Source organism: Polypterus senegalus, chromosome 2, assembly GCF_016835505.1.
Source record: "Polypterus senegalus isolate Bchr_013 chromosome 2, ASM1683550v1, whole genome shotgun sequence".
Lineage (NCBI taxonomy): Eukaryota > Metazoa > Chordata > Cladistia > Polypteriformes > Polypteridae > Polypterus > Polypterus senegalus.
In genome coordinates this window covers 215654169-215675109 of record NC_053155.1, presented here as the reverse complement: position 1 = coordinate 215675109, position 20941 = coordinate 215654169, and the positions used below count along the sequence as shown (strand labels likewise).

At 36.9% G+C, this 20941-nt stretch overlaps 1 protein-coding gene across 3 annotated transcripts in view; it reads right to left on the bottom strand.

The window, feature by feature from the left end:
- The window catches only part of LOC120523727 (ETS-related transcription factor Elf-1-like), a 72515-nt gene that overhangs the window by 37328 nt on the left and 14246 nt on the right, over positions 1-20941 (bottom strand). For 2 of the 3 annotated variants that reach the window (XM_039745296.1, XM_039745297.1), the window contains exons 2-3: positions 16023-16409; positions 4993-5167 (exon numbers count right to left, since the gene is read on the bottom strand). In XM_039745296.1, the coding sequence (XP_039601230.1) occupies positions 4993-5167; positions 16023-16091 (244 nt within the window). In that variant the 5' untranslated portion in view covers positions 16092-16409. Of the gene's footprint in view, positions 1-4992; positions 5168-16022; positions 16410-16703; positions 16799-20941 lie in introns of those variants that run through there. The other variant, XM_039745298.1, reaches the window with a different exon arrangement.

Here is a 20941-nt window from a genome sequence, read left to right as displayed (position 1 = left end):
TCGCGAATATCGTATTCGTCGTAGGCATGACAAACGCCAGCAGCAGCGTGTCTATAAACTTAATTTAAACTTATGGTTTACACTGTGCTTTGTTTCTGCACTTATGAATATGCTTGTATGCATCACTCGCTTCATATTTTTTTGCTGCCTTCTCAATTGTGTAATGCGTTTTTTGTTCAGCGCTCTTTGGAGCTCTTCCTTGTTCTCTACGTACTTCGTTCACAGTCAGTTCATGTGAGCCGCTCTCTTGTGTGATCTTGCGATGTCCACGGCTTTATTTAATGTTAGCTAAGACCCAGCACTTAAAAGTTTCTCTTGTACTTTCGCTGAGTTTGTGCCAAACACTAGACCATTCCAGGTATGACCATTACGCGTAGAATTTCGAAATGAAACCTGCCTAACTTTTGTAAGTAAGCTGTAAGGAATGAGCCTGCCAAATTTCAGCTTTCCACCTACACGGGAAGTTGGAGAATTAGTGATGAGTGAGTGAGTGAGTGAGTGAGTCAGTCAGTCAGTCAGTCAGTCAGTCAGTCAGTCAGTCAGTCAGTCAGTCAGTCAGGGCTTTGGCTTTTATTAGTATAGATTTGCATATTGCATCTCATTGTACCATACAATAACAATAAAGGAATTCAATTCAGCTCAGTAGAAGAGAGCGCAAATTTACAGATGATGACAACTGGCTTCTAAGTTGATTTAGATTTCCAAACGCTATCTTCTTAGAGCTCTTGATATCTTTTTTAAGATGAAATGCAGTAAAGTACATATATTACATTATACAGTTTTAACTTCATTTAAATAATGTATACTGTTAATAATTAAACGTGTGGACAGCAGTAGCAATGAACTGGTGCTGGTCTCCCGAAAGATGCTTGCTTTCTTTTCCTTCTACAAATAAGCAATCGCCACACAATCAGCTCTTTAATAAATGTCAAGCCATCCTTAAGCTCAGAACACATATTCTTCAAAACTTTTAAGAAACATTGAAATATCTCCGTAGTACATGGTTAATTATTCCATCCATCTACCCATCCAGGGTCATGCCAGTCCCAGCAAGCATACAGCATGAGGCAGGAACAATCTCTGGACAGGGTGCCATCGGGCACTACCTGATAAATACTGTACATGCTTTAATTTCTGTCTTCATGAAAATTATATCAAGTATACATCTTGGTATTTAAATTGTTCAAAGAGCTGCAATATCATGAATGTAATGTATTCTGTGTCCTGTCAGCGTAAGAGAAAGCCCGTTTAAGAAGCATGTAGTGATTCACACACATAGAGTACATAGAACACATAGAATACAAAGCATTTAACGTGCTACTATAGTTACGGATTTGAGAAAGTAGTGCATTAAACGATTTTAAGGTGAAGTTTATGATGTTCTATTTTAATGACAAAATAAACTACGTGATTAAAGGGGAAACTTTCTTTTCTATGTACCCTAATATGCATCCATATGACCACTTCTTTTTTAATTTGGGTACTGTGTGACTTTCTGAACTTGAACTTTCGAGTTTGTCCGCATGCTGTATCACTCAATTGTCTTTCATGTGTTGCTTATACCACTGCTTAAGCCAGCAACTTTGCATTCGCTGAGATTCTTTTTTTCACATGCTTTTTCCATTGTCTTTTAACCGAACACTGAAAGGAAAGCCTATTTATATTGATTTGCATATTAAAATATGCAAAATTCTGAGAGGAGTAAGGGTGGTGCAGCAGCCACGTGCACAAGCTTTTCACGCTGACTAGGATTTTTGTAGCGGAAGTGCGTGGAAGTTGGCTTACGCAGTTTTGTGCATTTTAATTTTTTTGTGCGTACACACATTTCCCCTTTTGCCTGTATGCCGTGTTTTAGTATGAATTCTACACATGGTGTTATTCATGAGACCCCTGGTCCATTTGCTTTCAAAACTGCTTTAGAGCCTTTTTATCCCTTTGCTTTTTAAGAGGCACCCTGTCTCTTGACCTGCTTCTAGCTTCTGGCTGGATAGTTAAAGTTACAAATGTCATGTGCTGATTTTGTTATCTTGTTGTGAACTGTAAAGCATGAAACCTGAAATATATGTTAAACATTGTGTATGCTGTTTATTTAATTTTTTTATGTGAGTGTGTTGCTGTTGAATCATGTTCACAAATCTGAGGGCACATGTACATAAGGAAATCATGTGCGCATGACACTAATCTTGAATTTGAACTTGCAGTTGAATAGGAAATGTTAAGCTTCTTCTTTTGAGACTGTCTTTTGATGTCCAGGTCAAAGTGAGACAAAAAAACTTTCACTCTCAGTCTTGTAACAGAAGAACAAAGCTGAACACACCTTTTTCTACACAGTTTTGTGATCAATGACTAGACTTTATTGAACCCAATACACATGCACACACATACACTTCTAAATATTCCAGAGCAATGGGAGTATTTCAAATTAACAACATAATAAACTGTAGTCATTTCCTGTTAATTCTGACTGAAATATAGAACTTATTCCAAAACTTTTTGGCAAACCTCATACTAATATCAAAGCTGACAAAAAAAATCCAGAATTTTATGTCATCCTGGCTAAATTCAAGCATTTTCTTTTTTCTTCTGATGAACAATGTTATCTGTAACTGCATATAATCTATGTTTTCACAGACTGCTATTGATCCATTGTTCAAGATGACATCACAGGAAGGGCTTTTGAGGACGTAGCATACAGTGCTGGCCTGTCTTCTCCTCCTGCATATTCTACTGCAAACACGTTTAGGGCATTTGTATAGACCATAGGTGTGTACTTGGGTATTCTCCGTGATGTATTGGCACCCCACTCTAAGGTTGATTTTTGGCATATGCTGCAGGAATGGACATTGCCCCCCTATTACCATCAGATGGATAGCCAAGTTAGAAAATGGATGGATGGTGGAAGAATAGGCCTGTGTCATTTGTAGCACTATTTCTTGAGACAACTACAATTATGGTTTAAATAGAAAATTCAACACCTTTGGGCTTATTGAAACACATTGTGCCAATATCCAAATCTGTTTTTATATTCATTGCCTGTGCAGAAAGATATAATTTAATGAGTTTCTGCTACCCTGGCATATCCAGACAACATTAACAATGCATCATACATTATAAGCTCACACTGTGCTTTAGCATCACTTTTGTTATAAATTATTTAATCTTTTCTCACTTTGACCCACTTTTTCTAAAACACTTCTATGTTATTATTAGCCCTGTAATTGTAGCACTTTTTCTCTCTGTCTTTATGGGTTTCATGAATATTGAGGCTTATGTAGGCCAAAATTTAGGCAAATAGTGGGAATAGGTAAAGGGAAGGAGGAGGAGGTTCACTTAATGTGATGTAACCAATAACCATAACCAATATTATGTGAGTAATGAAATCACAGTACACTAGATGGTACATACAATAATGCTAGTGCAGTGGGAACTGTGCAAGTAATACTATTACCAAAGTGACAGATACTAAAGTTACTTAATGTGAGAGGAAAACAAAATAATGTGACAGGCTTCTGCTAATTGGGTATTAATGAAAAAAAAAGTGTAAAGTTAATACATTTAATATAGCTTATGAGCAGAGAAAATGTATCAGGTTCAGCATTCAACCATGCCCTAACCAAACCCTGCCCCTGTTGTAAAGAGTTGAAGAGTCTAATGGCTCTGGGAACAAAAGAGCTCATGTATCTGTCTGCATTGCAATTCTGTGATAGCAGCCTACCACCAAACAAACTCCTCTGCTTAACTATGGTGGTGTACAGTGGGTGATGTTCGTTGTCCATAATAGATAGCTTGCATAGTGAGAGTGAACATGCCCTCTGCTGGACTGATACTCCATACTTGTTTGGTTTCTTCTTTGTACACAATTCTACTGGTTTCATGAGGCAATAGTGCTGCACTTGCTGCACTATCATGCCACTTTTAGTTTCAGTTTATTTACCAAAATTACTTAATTTATGTTATTACTTTCTGAAATTATTTTAAGGCCCTAATAGGCAATGATATAACATTCTCAAGCCTGCATAAATCTAATTCAGCATTGTAGTAGTATCAGGTACAAGGTGGGAACAAACTCTGGACAAAGCCCCTGTCTATCATGCTTAATAATTTACATACAGTACTATAGTTATTAATATCTGAAACCTGCTCTGTCTAGTTTAGGGTCACAAGGTGTCAAAGTCTTTCACAACAGTATCAGTTGTAAAGCAAGAACCAATCCTGGTTTGGTGTGCCAGTCCAGTGTAGGGCACATTTACTTACACATCCAGACTTTCACACTTTTGCACATTCCATACAAATTTGGAGTCATCAATCAAAGTGAGCTGCACATATTTGGAATGTGGGAGAAAATTCACAGAAGCACACTGGAAAACATGCAAAACTCATTTTGCCATTTTGACTTGCAGGGTGGGACTCAGACCCAGTTTTCTGGAGTTGTGAGGCAGCAGCACTAACTACTGTTCTATGTGAGTGTGAATATACCAAGGCAGTTTGTCTTAAAGTGAGTTGTGACCTGCTTAGGATCAACTTCAGTGAATCCTAACAACTTACTACATGCCACAAAATTTCAGAATAAGCAATAAAAATTGCATTAAATTTTATTTCCACAATGAAAAGAAAAGAAGGTATAAGATGATGCAACTTTTCGGCAATAGCTTTCATCATGCATGTCACCAGGCACACCTGATGAAGGCTATACTTACGAAACATTGTGACTTTTAAATTATATTCTTTTTAGCATGGAAATAACCTTTAACCTCTTCTTTCCTTTGCCAATGTACACTGACACAGCCTTACATTAACTTTGTTAAAAATAACATGTTTTGAATGTGTTCAAAAAATTTGAAAACATTAAATCAGGAAAATGAAGAACATATAGTGAAGGTGAAAATAATCTTCACCTTGTTCAAAAGGCACATGCAGTAACTTATTCATTTATGGGTTATCTTTTTAAAATTATTCAGACAATGTTAATAAATAGACTGACAGCAGCAATACCTGTAATTGTGATGTCTTCCTCCTCTATGATTTGTTCCTCAGCAACATCCAAGGAATTTTCATGTATCATTTCTACAGAGCGATTGTTGCAGGCCAGGCCAGAGTAATCCTGGAGGAGATCCGCATTGGGAACTTGTTCCACAATCACAGCAGGAAAAATGGAGGGATCACCAAGCTGAAATAAACAAGTGCTTAACTACTGAAAATAGAAATGAAGTTGGGAATATATCTAGACTGTCTTTACATAAGCATGTCTGTCAAGGTATTTGCAACACTGTAAATACATCAATTCAGCTGTCTTTTGAATGCACTTTTTTGATTGTAGTATATTAAGGAGCTGGAGCCTGCCAGCACTGAGTGCAAGGCAGCAACCAGTGCCGCATTGAGACCCAGTATATAAGGAGTACCCTTGCTCAGTCATACTGGGCCAGTTTAAAAATACCAGTTTTAGCATGTTTCTGCAACATGGTTTTAAACCACTATAACTAAGGAACATCTACAAATACACAGAGATAATATGTACAGCAGATATAACACATAAAGGACACACCTTCAATTACAATAGAACCCAGAACCCTGCAACTACGGAGTAACAATATTAATCACAGTACAGTTGTACCACTCTTTAGCAAAGGGTAAATAAAAGGAATTGTTTGATAAATTTCTCTGCCTTTTCTCCTTCAATATCCAGTGTATAAATCTGTATCATTTAATACCACTGAAAACCTGGATATTTTTAGAAAAGATCCTAAAATAAACAAGAAATTACATAATAAGAAGTTTCATTTGTTTTTTGTTTATAATGGCATTTGCATTCTTTAATAGTGGTTTTAATACTATGAGTACATACCGTAAATATATATTTTTGGCCAGTTACTAAGATGGGCATATCCAAACACCATTTATATCTATATCTATCTTATATCTTCTATCTTTAGTATTCTCTCTCTTTCTTCCTTTTGAAATGTATTCCAGGGATCAAGATAATTAAGCAAGAGGCTCCCAATTCCAGAGATGAAGTGGAGGTTATTATTGTCTCTGACTGATATCTACACCTATGTGGGTGTGATTGTGTAGAGTTGTGCTCCGTGCTGTTTCTATTTAAAATTAAAATTTTATATAAAATGGTAGCATAGTAGGGTAATGATTAGCACTTCATAGCTGTTCTAGTCACTTTGTCATATCTACAGATTTTCACCCAAAGGCCTGCTAGTTTAGTTGATTGCCAGTTCTAAACTGATCCAGCATGAACAGGTATATAGTACTTTTGTGTGACCTACAACAGAATTGGCACCCCATGCAGGGTTGTTTTCAGCCTAGTACTCATTTTGCCAGGTTATACTCAGACTTCTTACCAACGTAAAGCTAAATGAAGTATAGTTTAGTTAATAAATTAATATAAATGACTGGGTCATGGGTAATCTTGATGGGCTAAAAAATCGGTTTGTTGATACAAAAAATGATTAGTCATTCTTGGTCATGGAAAGCCAGATGTTGCTGTATGTGTGTAATGCTTAATGGCACAAATAAACAAACTGTTTTTAATGTATTTTTTCCTGGAAATTTGTCCTGACCAATCAAAACAATCAAAAATGAGGTTATTGACTGTACAATTCCAATGACTGTTCAATTTTGACTTCTGTTATAATGCAACTATAGCACAGACATTTCTTAATTAAATACATACATACAGATAATTGCTTCTAAATTTTGACAATATGACACCTGCAATACCAAAAGATCTTAGATATGTGCATAAATAATTCCACTAAACAGGAATATTGACTGTTTCCCAACTTGCATCTGTTGTGCACAAGATTCTGACCTATCACAGTCTTTGTTTGCAATATAATTAATGGGTAAATGTGTTTTTTTGTTTGTTTTTTTAATCTGCATGTACTTATAGTTAGTTGTGAAAGTGTGAAATGAATATTAAAGCAAAGTCTTAATGTGTCTTGGGGATGTAACTTTACCAAATGCCCAATTACAGGATCTTAAGATCTAATAATTTAACGTTCATCTATTTTCTAGCCCTAGTTTTTCCAGGAGGACTTGGAGCCAAAGCTTTTCATATTAGATTTACTTATTTGGCTAATGCCTTTATCCAAGGCGACTTACAACATTCATGATACAATTGGTTACATTTCCGTTGGTTTTCCAATTGGAAGACAGTTAGGTCAAGTGACTTGCTCAGGGTCACAGAGCACAAGTAGCAGGATTTGAACCCATAACCTCAGGGTTTTAAGGGCTAAGAACTAACCCTGAATGGTAGACAATACAATCACAGGTTACGCTTAAGAATAGAGCGTCATTTATGTTCCTAAAATTTGAGAGTAAACTGTACATATGTCATTCATTTTGCAATGAAATTAAAACTGAACAGATCATACAAGTAACATATTACATGTATAATGTCTCTGTGTGCATGTATTCATAATATGATATGTAATCATTAAACTTTTATAGATGTACTCATATTCTATTTCCTGTATAAATATAGTGTGTAGAACCTGTTATGACATATCATAATACATTTTGTATTAAGCAGGTTTAGAAAATGTACAAATATTTCCATATGTACTGTACAGACATCAGTCTATTTACTTAAGTTAGCACCCATACCACCTACACTTTAGAAAAGGTAATCCACCTGAAGCTGTTTGGGTCGAGCCGGTACTTGGATGGGAGGCCACCTAGGAGAAGATTGGGTTACTGCTGGAAGAGGTGTTGCTTACCCTGTGGTTTGTGTGTGGATCATAATGCCTCAATGCAGTGATGGGGGCACGGTGCCGTTCTTTGGATGAGAAATAACACTGAGATCCTGACTCTGTGTGGTGATGAAATTGCCCATCATGGCCTGGTTATTCTGATCCCCTAATCATCCCCATTTTCTTATTGACTAACTATCTCTCTCACCCCTTCACCCCCTAATAACTAATGTGTGGTGAGAGTATTGGCACAAAATGGCTGATGTCGCACCATCCAGGTGGGTGCTGTACATTGGTGGTGGTTGAAGTCGTTCCCCATCTCTATGTAATGCCCTTTGACTGTCTTGAAAAGCACTATATAAATTCAATGTCTTCTTTTTTCTTAACTTATTTTACCACAGCGCGCCAGGACTCATTCCCGTCTCAGTGAATGCATGATATAAATCAGCTATGGATAGGATGCCAGTTTGAACCATGTGTTTGGTTAATCATCCTGCAGTTTTTGATAACATCCTGCACCTCATGGAATTGGAAAAGGCATAAGAATTGCATGAAAATCCACCACTAACTAACAATTGTTAGATGCATGCTGTCTCTGCTGATTAATTGCTTAGAGTGTCACTTCCCACTCCCAGTGGCTATATGAGTTGAGATGGCATGGCTGGAACCCATACATTGCACATTAGGAATTTTAATCATCAGCTTCTATTGTTTAGCTAAACAACCAGGCTGCAGATTTAGCTGCTTAATGGTCTCAATTTATTTCCACAGCTGCATGCATTCCTAGTTAGATTCGGTGACATGTATGCACAAAAAAACTACCCCTGCGTATAATAAGGACTCCAGCCCTGGCTTTGGCAGCAGCATATACAGTCAGGTAAAACTAGTGGGACTTTCTTCTAGTGTTTTCTTAGTTCTGTTATTGTATCTGTTCTTGCTGGGCGGGTAGGCATGCTGTATTTATTGGAACAGCAGATTTTGATTGTGGAGCTGTATATTGACAGGTGAATCGGTAATAAAATTGGTGTACTACTGGTTCTATGACTAATACACCAAACCAAAAAACACTTCTGTGCTTACCCCAGAGTTTGTCACCAACATTGCAGATCATATGGAAAAAAGTGCTTGTAAGTTGAAATGACAGTTATTACAACAGGAGGGCTAAGGTCAGTTTCCCTGAATATATTATGATGTGTGGAACTTGGCATCACTGCTGGTGGTCAGTAACATTCTTAAATAGCATTTTCCAATTACAAATAATTCATTCTTAATGACATTTTCCTTAAGGCCAGGCTGCTTAATAAGATGCCAGACTTGAAAAGCAGCACAAAGGTACAAAGGGACAGGAAAACAAAAGGGCGCAGGATATGGATCAGGAATGTTCTATATAGGGAGAATTAACAGTAAGGGTAATGTGAATCGACAACCTCTAGAGGGCTCTCTTGCTCCTAGGGGAAACTACAATGTGCCTAGATATCCAGTAGATGGCTCATTGCTTTAGAAGTGTATGGAGTGGATAAGCAGCACTTGTCTGCAGCAGAGCAACAAGAAGGTTATTGGAATGAGCAGAAGGCCAAGTGGTTTCCCACATACTATTAGGTGATAGTATAGTGTGTCTTCCTAGGACAGGTGCAGCTCTGTGCCCTCTTACAAATGACAGGCATGGCCGCAGAATACTAAGGAACATTATAAATACAACAGGGCTTGGATGGATGGATGGAAGGGCTCTGTAATATAGGAAGATGTGGGGGAGCTCTAGAAGTGTGGACTCAGGACTTCCAAAAGATTCTCAACTCCTGAGGTGGTTCAGGGGATTACCCTAGAACTAACCCAATGGTGGGGTTTAAAGGTCAGTTCCTAGCAGTTCTGAGCTTAAAAAGGTGATAGGAGATTGGGAAGTCTTAAACTGTTGGGAAGATAGTTTTGCCATTGCTTAGGGAGTAAGAGTGAGTGTAAGAGTTTAGGGAGGCGAGTGGAAATGTTTTGGTACTTCTGGCACTATGTTTTGAGCAGTTGGTAATTGGATTAGACATCCCAGTTTGTAGACAGTGTTTATATTAATTTGCACCTCATGATATACAGTATATGCAAGTTCTGTGTGTGTATGGATGCGGGGGTGTGTTGAGCAAAGTGGAACTTTAGTCTTTCTGTTTTAACAAAACAGAAACTGAAGCACAGAATTGCTAGTCTAAAGGTATCTGATGTGGCAAACCATCTGGAACATACATGCTTGTGGATGAAACAGTGTGAGTGATATTTGCCATTGCAGTGAAATCATTTTGTTGTAATTTTGAGTATTCAGTAAGTTCGAGTAATGCGTATCATTTTTACTCATTAAAAAACTAGATATAGAAATTTATTGAAGATGAAATACAAAAAGTGGTGGCACAGAGTGTATGAACAGGATGTATGTGTATACAGTAAACCGTAACATTTCGTAGCAATCATTATACTGCCACCCACAAGCCTGTTATTGACAGTAGCAACTATTATCCAAGCCAATCAATCAATCAATCAATCAACATTTATTTATATAGCACATATTCATACAAAAAAAATGTAGCTCAAAGTGCTTTACAAAATGAATAGAAAAATAGAAGACACAATAAAAAATAAACATAAGTCAACATTAATTAACATAGAATAAGAGTAAGGTCCGATGGCCAGGGTGGACAGAAAAAACAAAATAAAATTCCAAAGGCTGGAGAAAAAAAAAAAAAGCCTCAAGTTTTATGTGTGTTTTTTATTTGTTTTATAACATTTTATCTGTCTATCTCTCTATCTATCTAAAACTTGTGGCTATACATGTAGCTGCTACAGCATGCCTCTGAAAATGTCACAGTACAAGAATGACTCTCAAGTAACACACCCTTTCCCTTTGCTGTAGCCATGGTATCTCATGTTTGCCTTTTCTGTTAAACAGACCCACCTCCTTTTAAGAGACACACCCTTTCAGAACTCTTCAAATTGTTACAGTGTTTATGCCAAGGTTTTCATACATGTTTCATGTATTTTCTAATCCATGTTTTTCTTACTAAAGTCAGGGTGGTAACAGGCTGAGCAGTACATGATATGTTTTATGACTTAAGTGAATCACTTAGTACGTATGTGACAAGGATATGGGGGGAAAAATACTTAGTAATGAGTATGTAAATGATGATAACTATGCTATTGTAGCCATAAATCATGTAATTGATTCTGCTTTATAATCATAAAAAACTACCATAGGAAAAGGTGCTTAATGGCTTCATTACACATCTAGCTTCTTTCTAAATTATAGATCAAATAGTTTGATACAAAAGTATTCATAGTTACAAGGAGATTATGTTAATGTGCCTATAATATATTTGTCCTTATGCTTAGCTATAACTATTTAAATTGGTGTTTTAACTCAGACTTGACTTCTAAAACTGAAGTGAATATTTATTAATTTAAACAATGAATTTATGTAATATTAGATTTATTTTACTTTGTATATTTAATATATGCTACTGTGTTTTAAGGATATCTAAGAAACATTTTACTTTATGACCATTTTATCCAGTGAAAAGAAAATAAGGTTAAGCATTTACGTGTATTTTAAAATGTTAGTAGCTAAATAAGAAAATTTCTGTTGTATGTTGCTGGCAGTAAAACTTTAGTGAAAGAGTTTCTTTTCATTTTAGGTTGTTGCATATGATTGGTTTAATTAGTATTCATTGTTTATAGAGTAATTAAGGAAATCTACTTGTTTAGTGGATAAACTGCTTATAAATCGCAGGCTCACTCCCACAGTAGATAATGTGTGTGACGCTAGTCAATCCTTTTATCTGCTGGTGCTCCAATTGTAGTAGTATGATGTAAACAAATATTTCTCTTTTGTAATTCTCTTTGGATAACATTGTCATCCACCTTTACATGTATTAAACAGTCTTAATCCCAGTTTTAGCTGGAATATACTCAGGCAGCTTTGAATACAATGCATGAATCATCTCTGGGTGGGGAACCAGTCCTTCTCAGTGCACCCAAGGGCCAAGTCAAGTTTCCAGTTGACCTAAAATACAGCACTGTAGACAAAGGATAAATGTGTAAACTTCACAAAGGCAATGATCAAGCCAAGATTCAGACATTATCTCCTGAAGCTGCAAAGAAACAGTACTAACCACTGTACCACACCACACCCTACACTGTTAAAAAAATGGAATTAAAATAGGCGCAGCTTTCATTTTTATGTCCAATCTTTCTTGTCTTACCCACACAAAAGGTAGGTATTTCACTTTAGATTTTGAGAGTGTGAGACTAAACCTGAAGAAGTGAATTTTTCGAGGGCCAATGAAAACTTGGCTTCTTTTATATCATGCCTAATGGCAGCCCAATAACATACCTGAATAATACTCAGAGGTGGGAAGAGTAGCCAAAAATTGTACTCAAGTAAGAGTAGCGTTACTTCAAAATAATATTACTCAAGTAGAAGTAAAAAGTAGTCATCCAAAAAATTACTCAAGTAAGAGTAAAAAAGTATTTGGTGAAAAGGCTACTCAAGTACTGAGTAACTGTTTAATCATAATAAATTATTTATTTTTTAGAAATGTTGTAATAAGACAGACAAAAATATAAAATAATGTGCAAATTCTGCTATTTCCAATAATAAAATAAAAATGAGTAAAAATAAATAACATCTTTACAAAATAAAGATGCACAAATAACACTAAGGTCCAAATCTCAGTTTTTCACAACAAAGCTTTTGAAGCCAATACCTACAGTAGGTAACATGTATGTCTGAACAGTGCAAACTACTTACAGTGACAAGATGTAATGCACACTGACAGTATGATACTGCATATTCACTTGCACTCCAAATAGCACAGCTGATAGAAAATAACATTAGAACAAGGCAGCTTGTGCACGTACAAGAAGTCTCACTTTACCTTGACTGTCTGTGTCTGTGCATGTTTGGTTAAAACGTGCTTGTTCTTCACTCAGTGAAGTGATGGTTAAGCTTGAGCAGGAGATGGCTCTCATTTTTCATGTACAAGTGGAACTTTGGATTGCGAGTAACTTGGTTTGTGAGTGTTTTGCAAGACAAGCTAAAATGTTTAATACATTTTGACTTGATAAACAAGCGAGGTCTTGCAATACGAGTAGTCCGTATAAGATTTGTCTGCCGAGCGTCACGTGATCACAACTGAGCTGATGGTTCTTCTCTCTCGGGATTGTGGGCAATCGTCAGTCGGCGTGCCTCACTCATATAGTCAACATCAGTACGAGTGTTTACTGTTTACTACAGCATTGTGACCATGTGTCTGTGCTGTGTGAGTCCCCGTCTTGGACCCCAAAACATGAAGCTGAGTCTAAATACTTTAGCGACACCATCATTATTCAGCTTGAAACAGGAACAGCACGGTTATTTATTGTAGCAGGATCTGCTCTCCTATACACAGACACAGCAATCAGGCAGGGTCATGCCCAGGTTAGTGGCCAAGTAATACTGTGCCCTGCGCATTTATAATGTTCCTTGTTCCTTGTATCACCCATAAACGGCAGGTGCTTATAGCATGACCACGATGTTTTCGGATTCGCTTTTACGGCGAACTGCTACAGCGCTGGGTGCCTGCGGTCGCTTTGGGACGCTCTTCCACATGCCATCCCATCGGGTGAAATCCCACAAGAGTTTAGAAACTCACTCACACCAGCCATTATTCTTTTCAAAGGTAAAGTGCAGGCTAATTTGTTTTATGTATTTTTATTTTATATTTTGTATTAATCATTTTTATATGAATAGTTTTGGGTTGTGGAACGAATCATCTGAGTTTCCATTATTTCTTATTGGAAAATTCGCTTTGATCTACAAGTGCTTTGGATTGTGAGCATGTTGCCAAAACAAATTATGCTTGCTAAACGAGGCTCCATGTGTATTCTTTCTTTCCCTGTCCGCTGTTTGTGAGGAGTTTGCACCGTTATGCCGCCACAGTTTGTGTGTGGTCATGTGACTGCATGGCTACATCTGATTGGTGAAACGGAGTCTTGTGATTATTGTTGTTACGTCTGATTGGTGAAATGGAGTCTTGTGATTATTATTGCTACACCTGATCGGTGAAACTGTCATGCTATAGATCCACTGGTGGCTTCTCTCTTGCAAAAATACAGTATAGCGTATCTAATGGAAAAAAAGTAACAATTGAAGTGTTACCCAATGTAGCGGAGTAAGAGTAGCATTTCTTCTTCACAAATATACTCAAGTAAAAGTAAAAACTATGGTGCAGTAAAACTACTCTTAGAAGTACAATTTTTTTAAAAAGTTACTCAAGTTAATGTAATGGAGTAAATGTAAATTGTTACTACCCACCTCTGATAATACTTCAATATTAGAGGTTATTCTTAGAATTAAATGCAGAATCAAACAGCTGTGAATGCACCAACCACTTCACCATTGTCAAACAAAAGTCCCAGGTGCATCTGGAACAAGGTCAAGTTTCCTTCCTGGAACTTAGGTTTCGTCTATCTCTGTCTATCTGTGTCCAGGAGGTTTGGTTCAGGGAAAAGGTCTAAAGGCTGGTTGACTCAATTACTTCCAACAAGACGACACTTGGATGTTAAACCATTCTGATAAACATACAGCACCAGTAGGGTGTGGCAGCTGCTCCCTTTTTATCATCTTGTTCAAATTTAATTTTCAATATTATAGGTCATTATTGTCATATGTACATAGTATAGTGAAATTCTTATTTTATTGTTACATTAGAACAATAAAAGATACAATTCAATATACATTCATATTTACCACTCTTTCCCCGTGAAAACTGAAATTTTAATGATTTCTGTATGGGGAGGTATAATCTTGATTTCCAGTTTTTTTTTTTTTTTTACACAGATGTTGTTATTCCAAAAGGAAAATTGTACTTCATCTCATACAGTATCTCATTCCCAGTGAAAGCTAAAATTCTTTTACATGATTGCGTATCTGCATGTTAACTCTATATGTGAAATTTTGCATTATACCAAAAAAGTCACATACAAATGTATGCTAGCATAACCATTTAAAGCAGTCCAGTTACATTTTAATTATTTGTTGTATTTGCTACACACTACAAGAGAATAGGTGATTTCTGTAATGTGACCCGTGGAGTTAATACTGCTGTTGATTCTAGGGACAGACCAGTATTTCATAGTAATAATTATTCTGCTAACAATCAAGGTCCTGTTTATGTACAGGTATAGAAGCTAGGCACATTATACACTGTACAAAGCAGTGTTGTACTCTATATGATGTCATCTCTTTATTGCATGGATCAACTAGATGAGCCGCAGCATGTGAGAGACCCGAGACTGAAGACTGGGTTCTACTAAAAGAAAATAATTGCTACGATGCTTTTATTTGCTTTTACCTCAGGGTATACTTTTAATATTGAATAGTTAAAAATCCTTACAGTAAAGGTGTTCAATTTGGTTTTGAAAATAAAATTGAGGCTTTGATATTTTCCATTTTCCAAAATGAAAATGAAATGAAAAACACTCCTGTAGCACTGTCATTCCCTTTATGGGCTTTATTATTTTTATATCAGTTTCATGTTGGAAAATTGCTCTCTTAAATGCTTTCATTTAGAAATTATGTGAGGCAAGCATGGTGGCACTTGTTTTTGCCACTTCTTCCACAAAGGTCCAGAGTTGGGTGAAACTGTGAGGAGTCTGCAGATTTTTCACTCGTCTTTGAAAATTATTCCACCACATACTTCAGTCTTCCTCCTACATCCCCAAACATTCCATATTAGATTAATTTGCAGCCCTATATTGTTTGTGAGTGGGAGTTGTGAGAGACAGGTGTCCTATTCAGTCATTTTTGTGACCCCTAATAATTCTAAAATTTGATTAAGCAGGTTTGACAAAGGATTAATGAAAACAAGTAAAATGTATGAGATAATATAAACCAGTGCAAACAGCACGTTTTAAGCAGGTTCTGGTAGTTCATGTCCATTTACACCTGGGTGCTCATCAGTACATTTTTAATTTAATAAAAGATGTGAAAGTATTTAAGTATTTTGAAATTTAATCAAATCTGTAATCCATTCCTTTGAGTAAAACACAACATTCTTTGATAAATTTAACATAATAAATAAAATCAAACAGATTGGTACATTAAATACAGAAAAAACATGTCCACTTAAAGATAGGAATTGGCCTCTGATTAATAATTTGGTTGGAATAAAAACCAGAAAACTCAATGGTGCTACAGGAGTGAAGTTAGGAAACACTGAATTACAACAAATGTAACAAAGTATCAAGGGCTTAAATCACACCTAAAAAGTATTAACAAGAAAAGTAATTTGACAAGAACTCCTCTCTTACCTGTTGCTCTTCCATACAGTTGCTGGCAAATTCGTAAACAATCTCGTTTTGCTGCACGGCTGCAGCCATAGCGATGCATTCCCCTGTGCCTCAGTGCCACATTGCAGAATGCATTAAACACACTATTTGCTTGACAGCTGAAATATGCAAAGCAATTATGTTTCTGTCCGACAATATTATTGGTACACTGTGGATGGCAGCTGATAATTCAAGAGCCACAAGAGGCTCAGCAACATATAATGTGCAAAACCATCAGCACAAAAAGGAGACTGTAATCCAAAGCAGTGACAAAACAAAGTAATCCCAAAGCAAGAAAAGTCTTCCTGAAATGCAGTATACTCTGTTCAGGCTGGCATCAGGTAATGTTGTACAAAGTCCTTTTCAAATCTGAAAAAAATATATTAAGTAGTTAGAGAAACCCTGAAATTGACTTTTTATAGAATTATAGTATAAATAACATGATTCTAAAAACTGGTTTGCAGTTGAAAAGAAAATAGTTAAAGCAGATAATGTAAGAGTTCAAAGTGCAAGTAATTCTCCCTGTCATGTGAGCTGCTTTTCTGAAGTTCCAACTGTCTCATTACATGTGCTTTGCCTGGCAGCTAAAGGAAGCTGCCCCCACTCCACATCCCCTTAATACCCCCCATGTTAGGAGCATCAAAACTATTTCCATGCACTGACCAATTTTTGTGTGCTAGGAGATTCAAAGCTCTGCTTGTTCCAAACTTCGTAAGCTGGTAGGCATTTCACAAGTATTTCCTTATCTCTGTTTGGGCCTTAAAAGCTTCAGGAAGGAAGCTACTTTTACCACGTCACAGTAAACAAGCGGCTGCGCACACCGGCTTAACCACAGAGCTTGATTACATTGCATTTTGAAGAGAGTTCAAAACTTACTGCGTGAGCACATGAGAGCAGTTTCTTGTTCCTAGCGTATTTACAAGTATGCCTGCCAAATGTAGTATATTTGAATAAACAATATGGCATTGATCAACATTATTTGGATATTTTGCCTACGGTCAATGTGAAGAATCTTTTCCAGAAAATGAGATCATCTGTTTGTCAATTCAGAAAACATTTTAAGATTTTTTTATTCTTTAAAAGTGTAATAGACACATACAATTTAAACATCATCATTAAACCACAATCTAGTTTTATTAGGTTTGTACTGACAATACACTAAATAGTTGGAAATACAAATTCCTTCAGCATGCATGCTTAGTAACATATTTTTCACATTTTCTGATGAGGGTCATTGGGTTAACAGACTGAAGCTTCTTCTAGTTGTTCCCAGGACACTATAATCTGTTTGGTTCTCCGTTGTTTGTATATCCAACACCCCAGCCACAGAAGTTTATTCACCATCAAATCAGAGGAGATTTCATTACCTTTCTTAATATTAGTGTGCATAGCTTATGGAGTCAGATATGGTGGCCCAATTACAAATCTGATTGTTTATTTTTAACACAAGGTGCTGTAACACCAAGTACAGCAATGAGTTCCCTTGTCTTTGTTATGGACAATTCAAGAGTAAAACAAAAGTCCACTAATAAGCCCTCTCAGGTATTTACATCATTCTCCACCCAACTTCTGAAGTCTCCCAATAGTACTACAAAGTTTTTTGAAGATCACACAAATCTACTTGAGTGGAGCATACACTCAGTATTTATTAAGCATCAGTATTCAAAACAGTCAACATTTTACTTTCAGTAGGCACATCGAGACAAACCATTTCTCCCCTGGACTACTCACTTCCCCTGGAACTTTACGTGGCACATTGGGTTTGTGTGTGTGTATAAGTGTTTGTGCGCTGTGATAGACCCAGCGTTATATGTACACAGTTATCATTATAGTATATATGAAAACTACAGAATGATGTATGTAAATAATGTAGTTATGAATGTGTTGATAATTTTAAACTCCCTGCTAAATAATCGTGCAGAAGTAAGTCGACCATTTAAAGCAATAAAAAAATGCAAGATAGGAGGAGATGGCAACAATTTTATTTTAAGGGACGTAGGTAATGTAATTAGTTTAAATTACAGGATACAAAAGATAGGAATGAAAAAAATCTGAAATTAAAAGGTGTAATTATGCTTTCAGAGAATAAAATAAAATAAGATCATTATAAATAAAGAATAGAGGAGGAATTTGAACCACAATGATGTTGTCTTGAAGTTTAACATTCCACCACCTTCAGTATTCTGCAACTTCCATAGACTGGCACTAAGATCACCCTTTCCAGTTATTACATGTGAAACTGATGCTGGCTTCTCTGGAGATGATCTCTATGGGTAGCTGAAGTACAGCGTCCTTGCAACCACACTTTCACCCCCAGCTCATGAGATATTGTATGTACTAGTATTCTTATTTTGAGACATCTATTATGGAGGTCAGTTTTTTGGATTGCTTGTGTTCTGCTCCCCCACACACAAATTGACCAGGAGCACAAGCCTTCCTCCACCACATCAAGATCAGATTTAAATAGATATTGTTTCTGTAACTTTTGAACCAAAATAATCTGTCTATAATGTATTCTATGTGTTAAATTTAACTAGCCAACCCACGGCGTACCATATGCCGCATAATCAGGCCGGTTTTTTAATGATTTTTAAGCACAGGGAGAAAATTAACATTTGAAAAATCAGTAATGTAATAAATCAGCAAGAAAAGCAACATTGTAACAATGCATGGAACGAACCAACACACAATCGTCCGTGACTGAATTTCTCGTTCAGTATGCACTGCCTGCTCATGTCCCCACCTCCAACTCGGCACTTGAGTCGTTGTCGTCTTTGCACAGTCCAGATGCACCTGTGACTCACGTAGACTTTTCATTGCTCTGTGTGGTTGTGGCTGCTTTTCTATATATAATCCACCAAGACACCCAACCACGGTAGTAGCAAAGTGGGGCTTCGTTGTTTCTTTCACATGGTTTTTCATGGTGGACGCAGTCGGGTGTCGAAACCGAAAAGAATAATGAAAAGTCAACGTGGCTCAGATGTGCATGTGGACTCCTAGCACAGACGAAAGGGACTAACTGGGTGGTCGGGGAGTTTTTGCGTCCGGGCACATGGGCAGGCAGTGTGAATGCCTAGAGAGCGAGGGTAGACGCGGGCTGGTGAAAAAGGGGTGTTGGTGGGCAGGGAAACTTCCTTCGTGTTCCTGCAGGAGCATCTAAGAAGACGCATGTTTGTCGCGTATGTAGCGTGTAAAACAGTTTGCTATGGTGCAAGCGGTCGTGAGTCGTAACCGAAAACTCGTTTTTTAAAGACTGCTTACTTCATTGTGTTTTAACCTCAGTCGTAAAGGATCGTTTTAAGGATCCCATGGGATACCCCTCGCAAACCGTTTTACACGCTGCATATGGCGATTCACCTCTGCGAGAAACATGCCTCTATGAACAGTCAACGTGACTCGGAAGTGCATGTGGCCTCTACGACAGACGAATATAAATGACGCCGTTTTTTCTGTGTCGTCGTGTCCGAGTTGGTGGGCGTGGCTCTGCGAGTTGTCGTCGTATCCAATGGTCTTGGAGTTGGTGGGCGTGGCTCCTTCATGCGTGCGCCATAGGTGTCTTACTTGTCGGTGGCTTAGTGAATCCACGCCCCTTCCGGCGTGCTTTCCATTGGTGTTTCGCCTTAGTGAATTATATATATAGATTTTAGAATTTTATTGTTTGTTCTGTTGGATATATTTGGTTTTCCCTGCCATTTTAAAGTTGCAATATAAAATGAATAAAAGTGTCGAACAATTTATTTTCTGAGATATCACTCTAATTATGAATAGAGAATTGTATGATCAGTTCATCTAGGATTAAGTAAAAGTATTATTCTTCGACAGGTCCTGTTGTGAACTGCCATTACATATAGTGCCTTATTTATGTTGTTGGGAGTGGTTCTGGCTGCCAATGACCTTGAATAGAAGAGGCAGTTTCAAATTGGATGGATAAGTGTAACCATGAGATGCTATCCTAAAAGATACTAAACCAGAAATGTATGTTAATCTGGAATAACATATTTCAGATTAATATCCGATTTTATTTTTTAACTACATTTTTCCTAATTAAATTCTCTGTCTTTCTGTTTTCTCCATCTAAGGCCATTAATTTTATTAATTTATTGATATAAGGATTTAGATACGTGCCATGCAAATTATTGCGCTAAGGTGAAGTAAAAAGTGTTCTTAATTTCAAACCATCCCATACATTTTCTAGTGAAGCTCTCAGTGGCAAAACTTAGCAGGGCAGATCACACTTCTTTTTTTCTTTCAACATGCCAGCTATTCTTAGGCAATTCTTATGCAACCAGGCCAGATTTGTTATTACCTCCCCAGCATGTCCTGGGTCTGCATCAGAGTTTTTTTTTTTTTTAACATATACCATGATCAGTAAAACTCCAGTATTGAGGGGGAATCCCACTAGATGCCCTTTACTGTTTTTTCTTACTTCTTCTTTTTCTTGTTATGAAAGCACATCTGTTCTATTATGACTCTTTCACAGAGAGTAAGCTCAACAAAACAACTGCCACTTGTACACAAAAGCTTATTCTCTCACAATTTATGACTAAAATTAAGAATGAGAACAAGGACTCAATAAACTAACAGTTTTATCTGAACATTCATTTCATGTTAAGCAGCATAATCACATTCTAAAATTATTGCTCAGTTTTTTAATCTCTAGTAACCTCAGTCAAGATCCTGAGATATTTAAATTCCTCAGTGGTGGTTGTTGTTTCTTCGTTAATGGTGGGACAAAGCCCATACTTTTCTTGTACCGAAAAGTGATGTCAGATTTCAGAGTGCTAAGCATAATTCTGACCAAATGCTCAGTAGTGAATGACTTATGTGTTCTGTTAAAATCATATTAAGGATAATTCAAGGAGAATAAGAGCATTCCTGAATAACAAGGATGTGACTGTCAT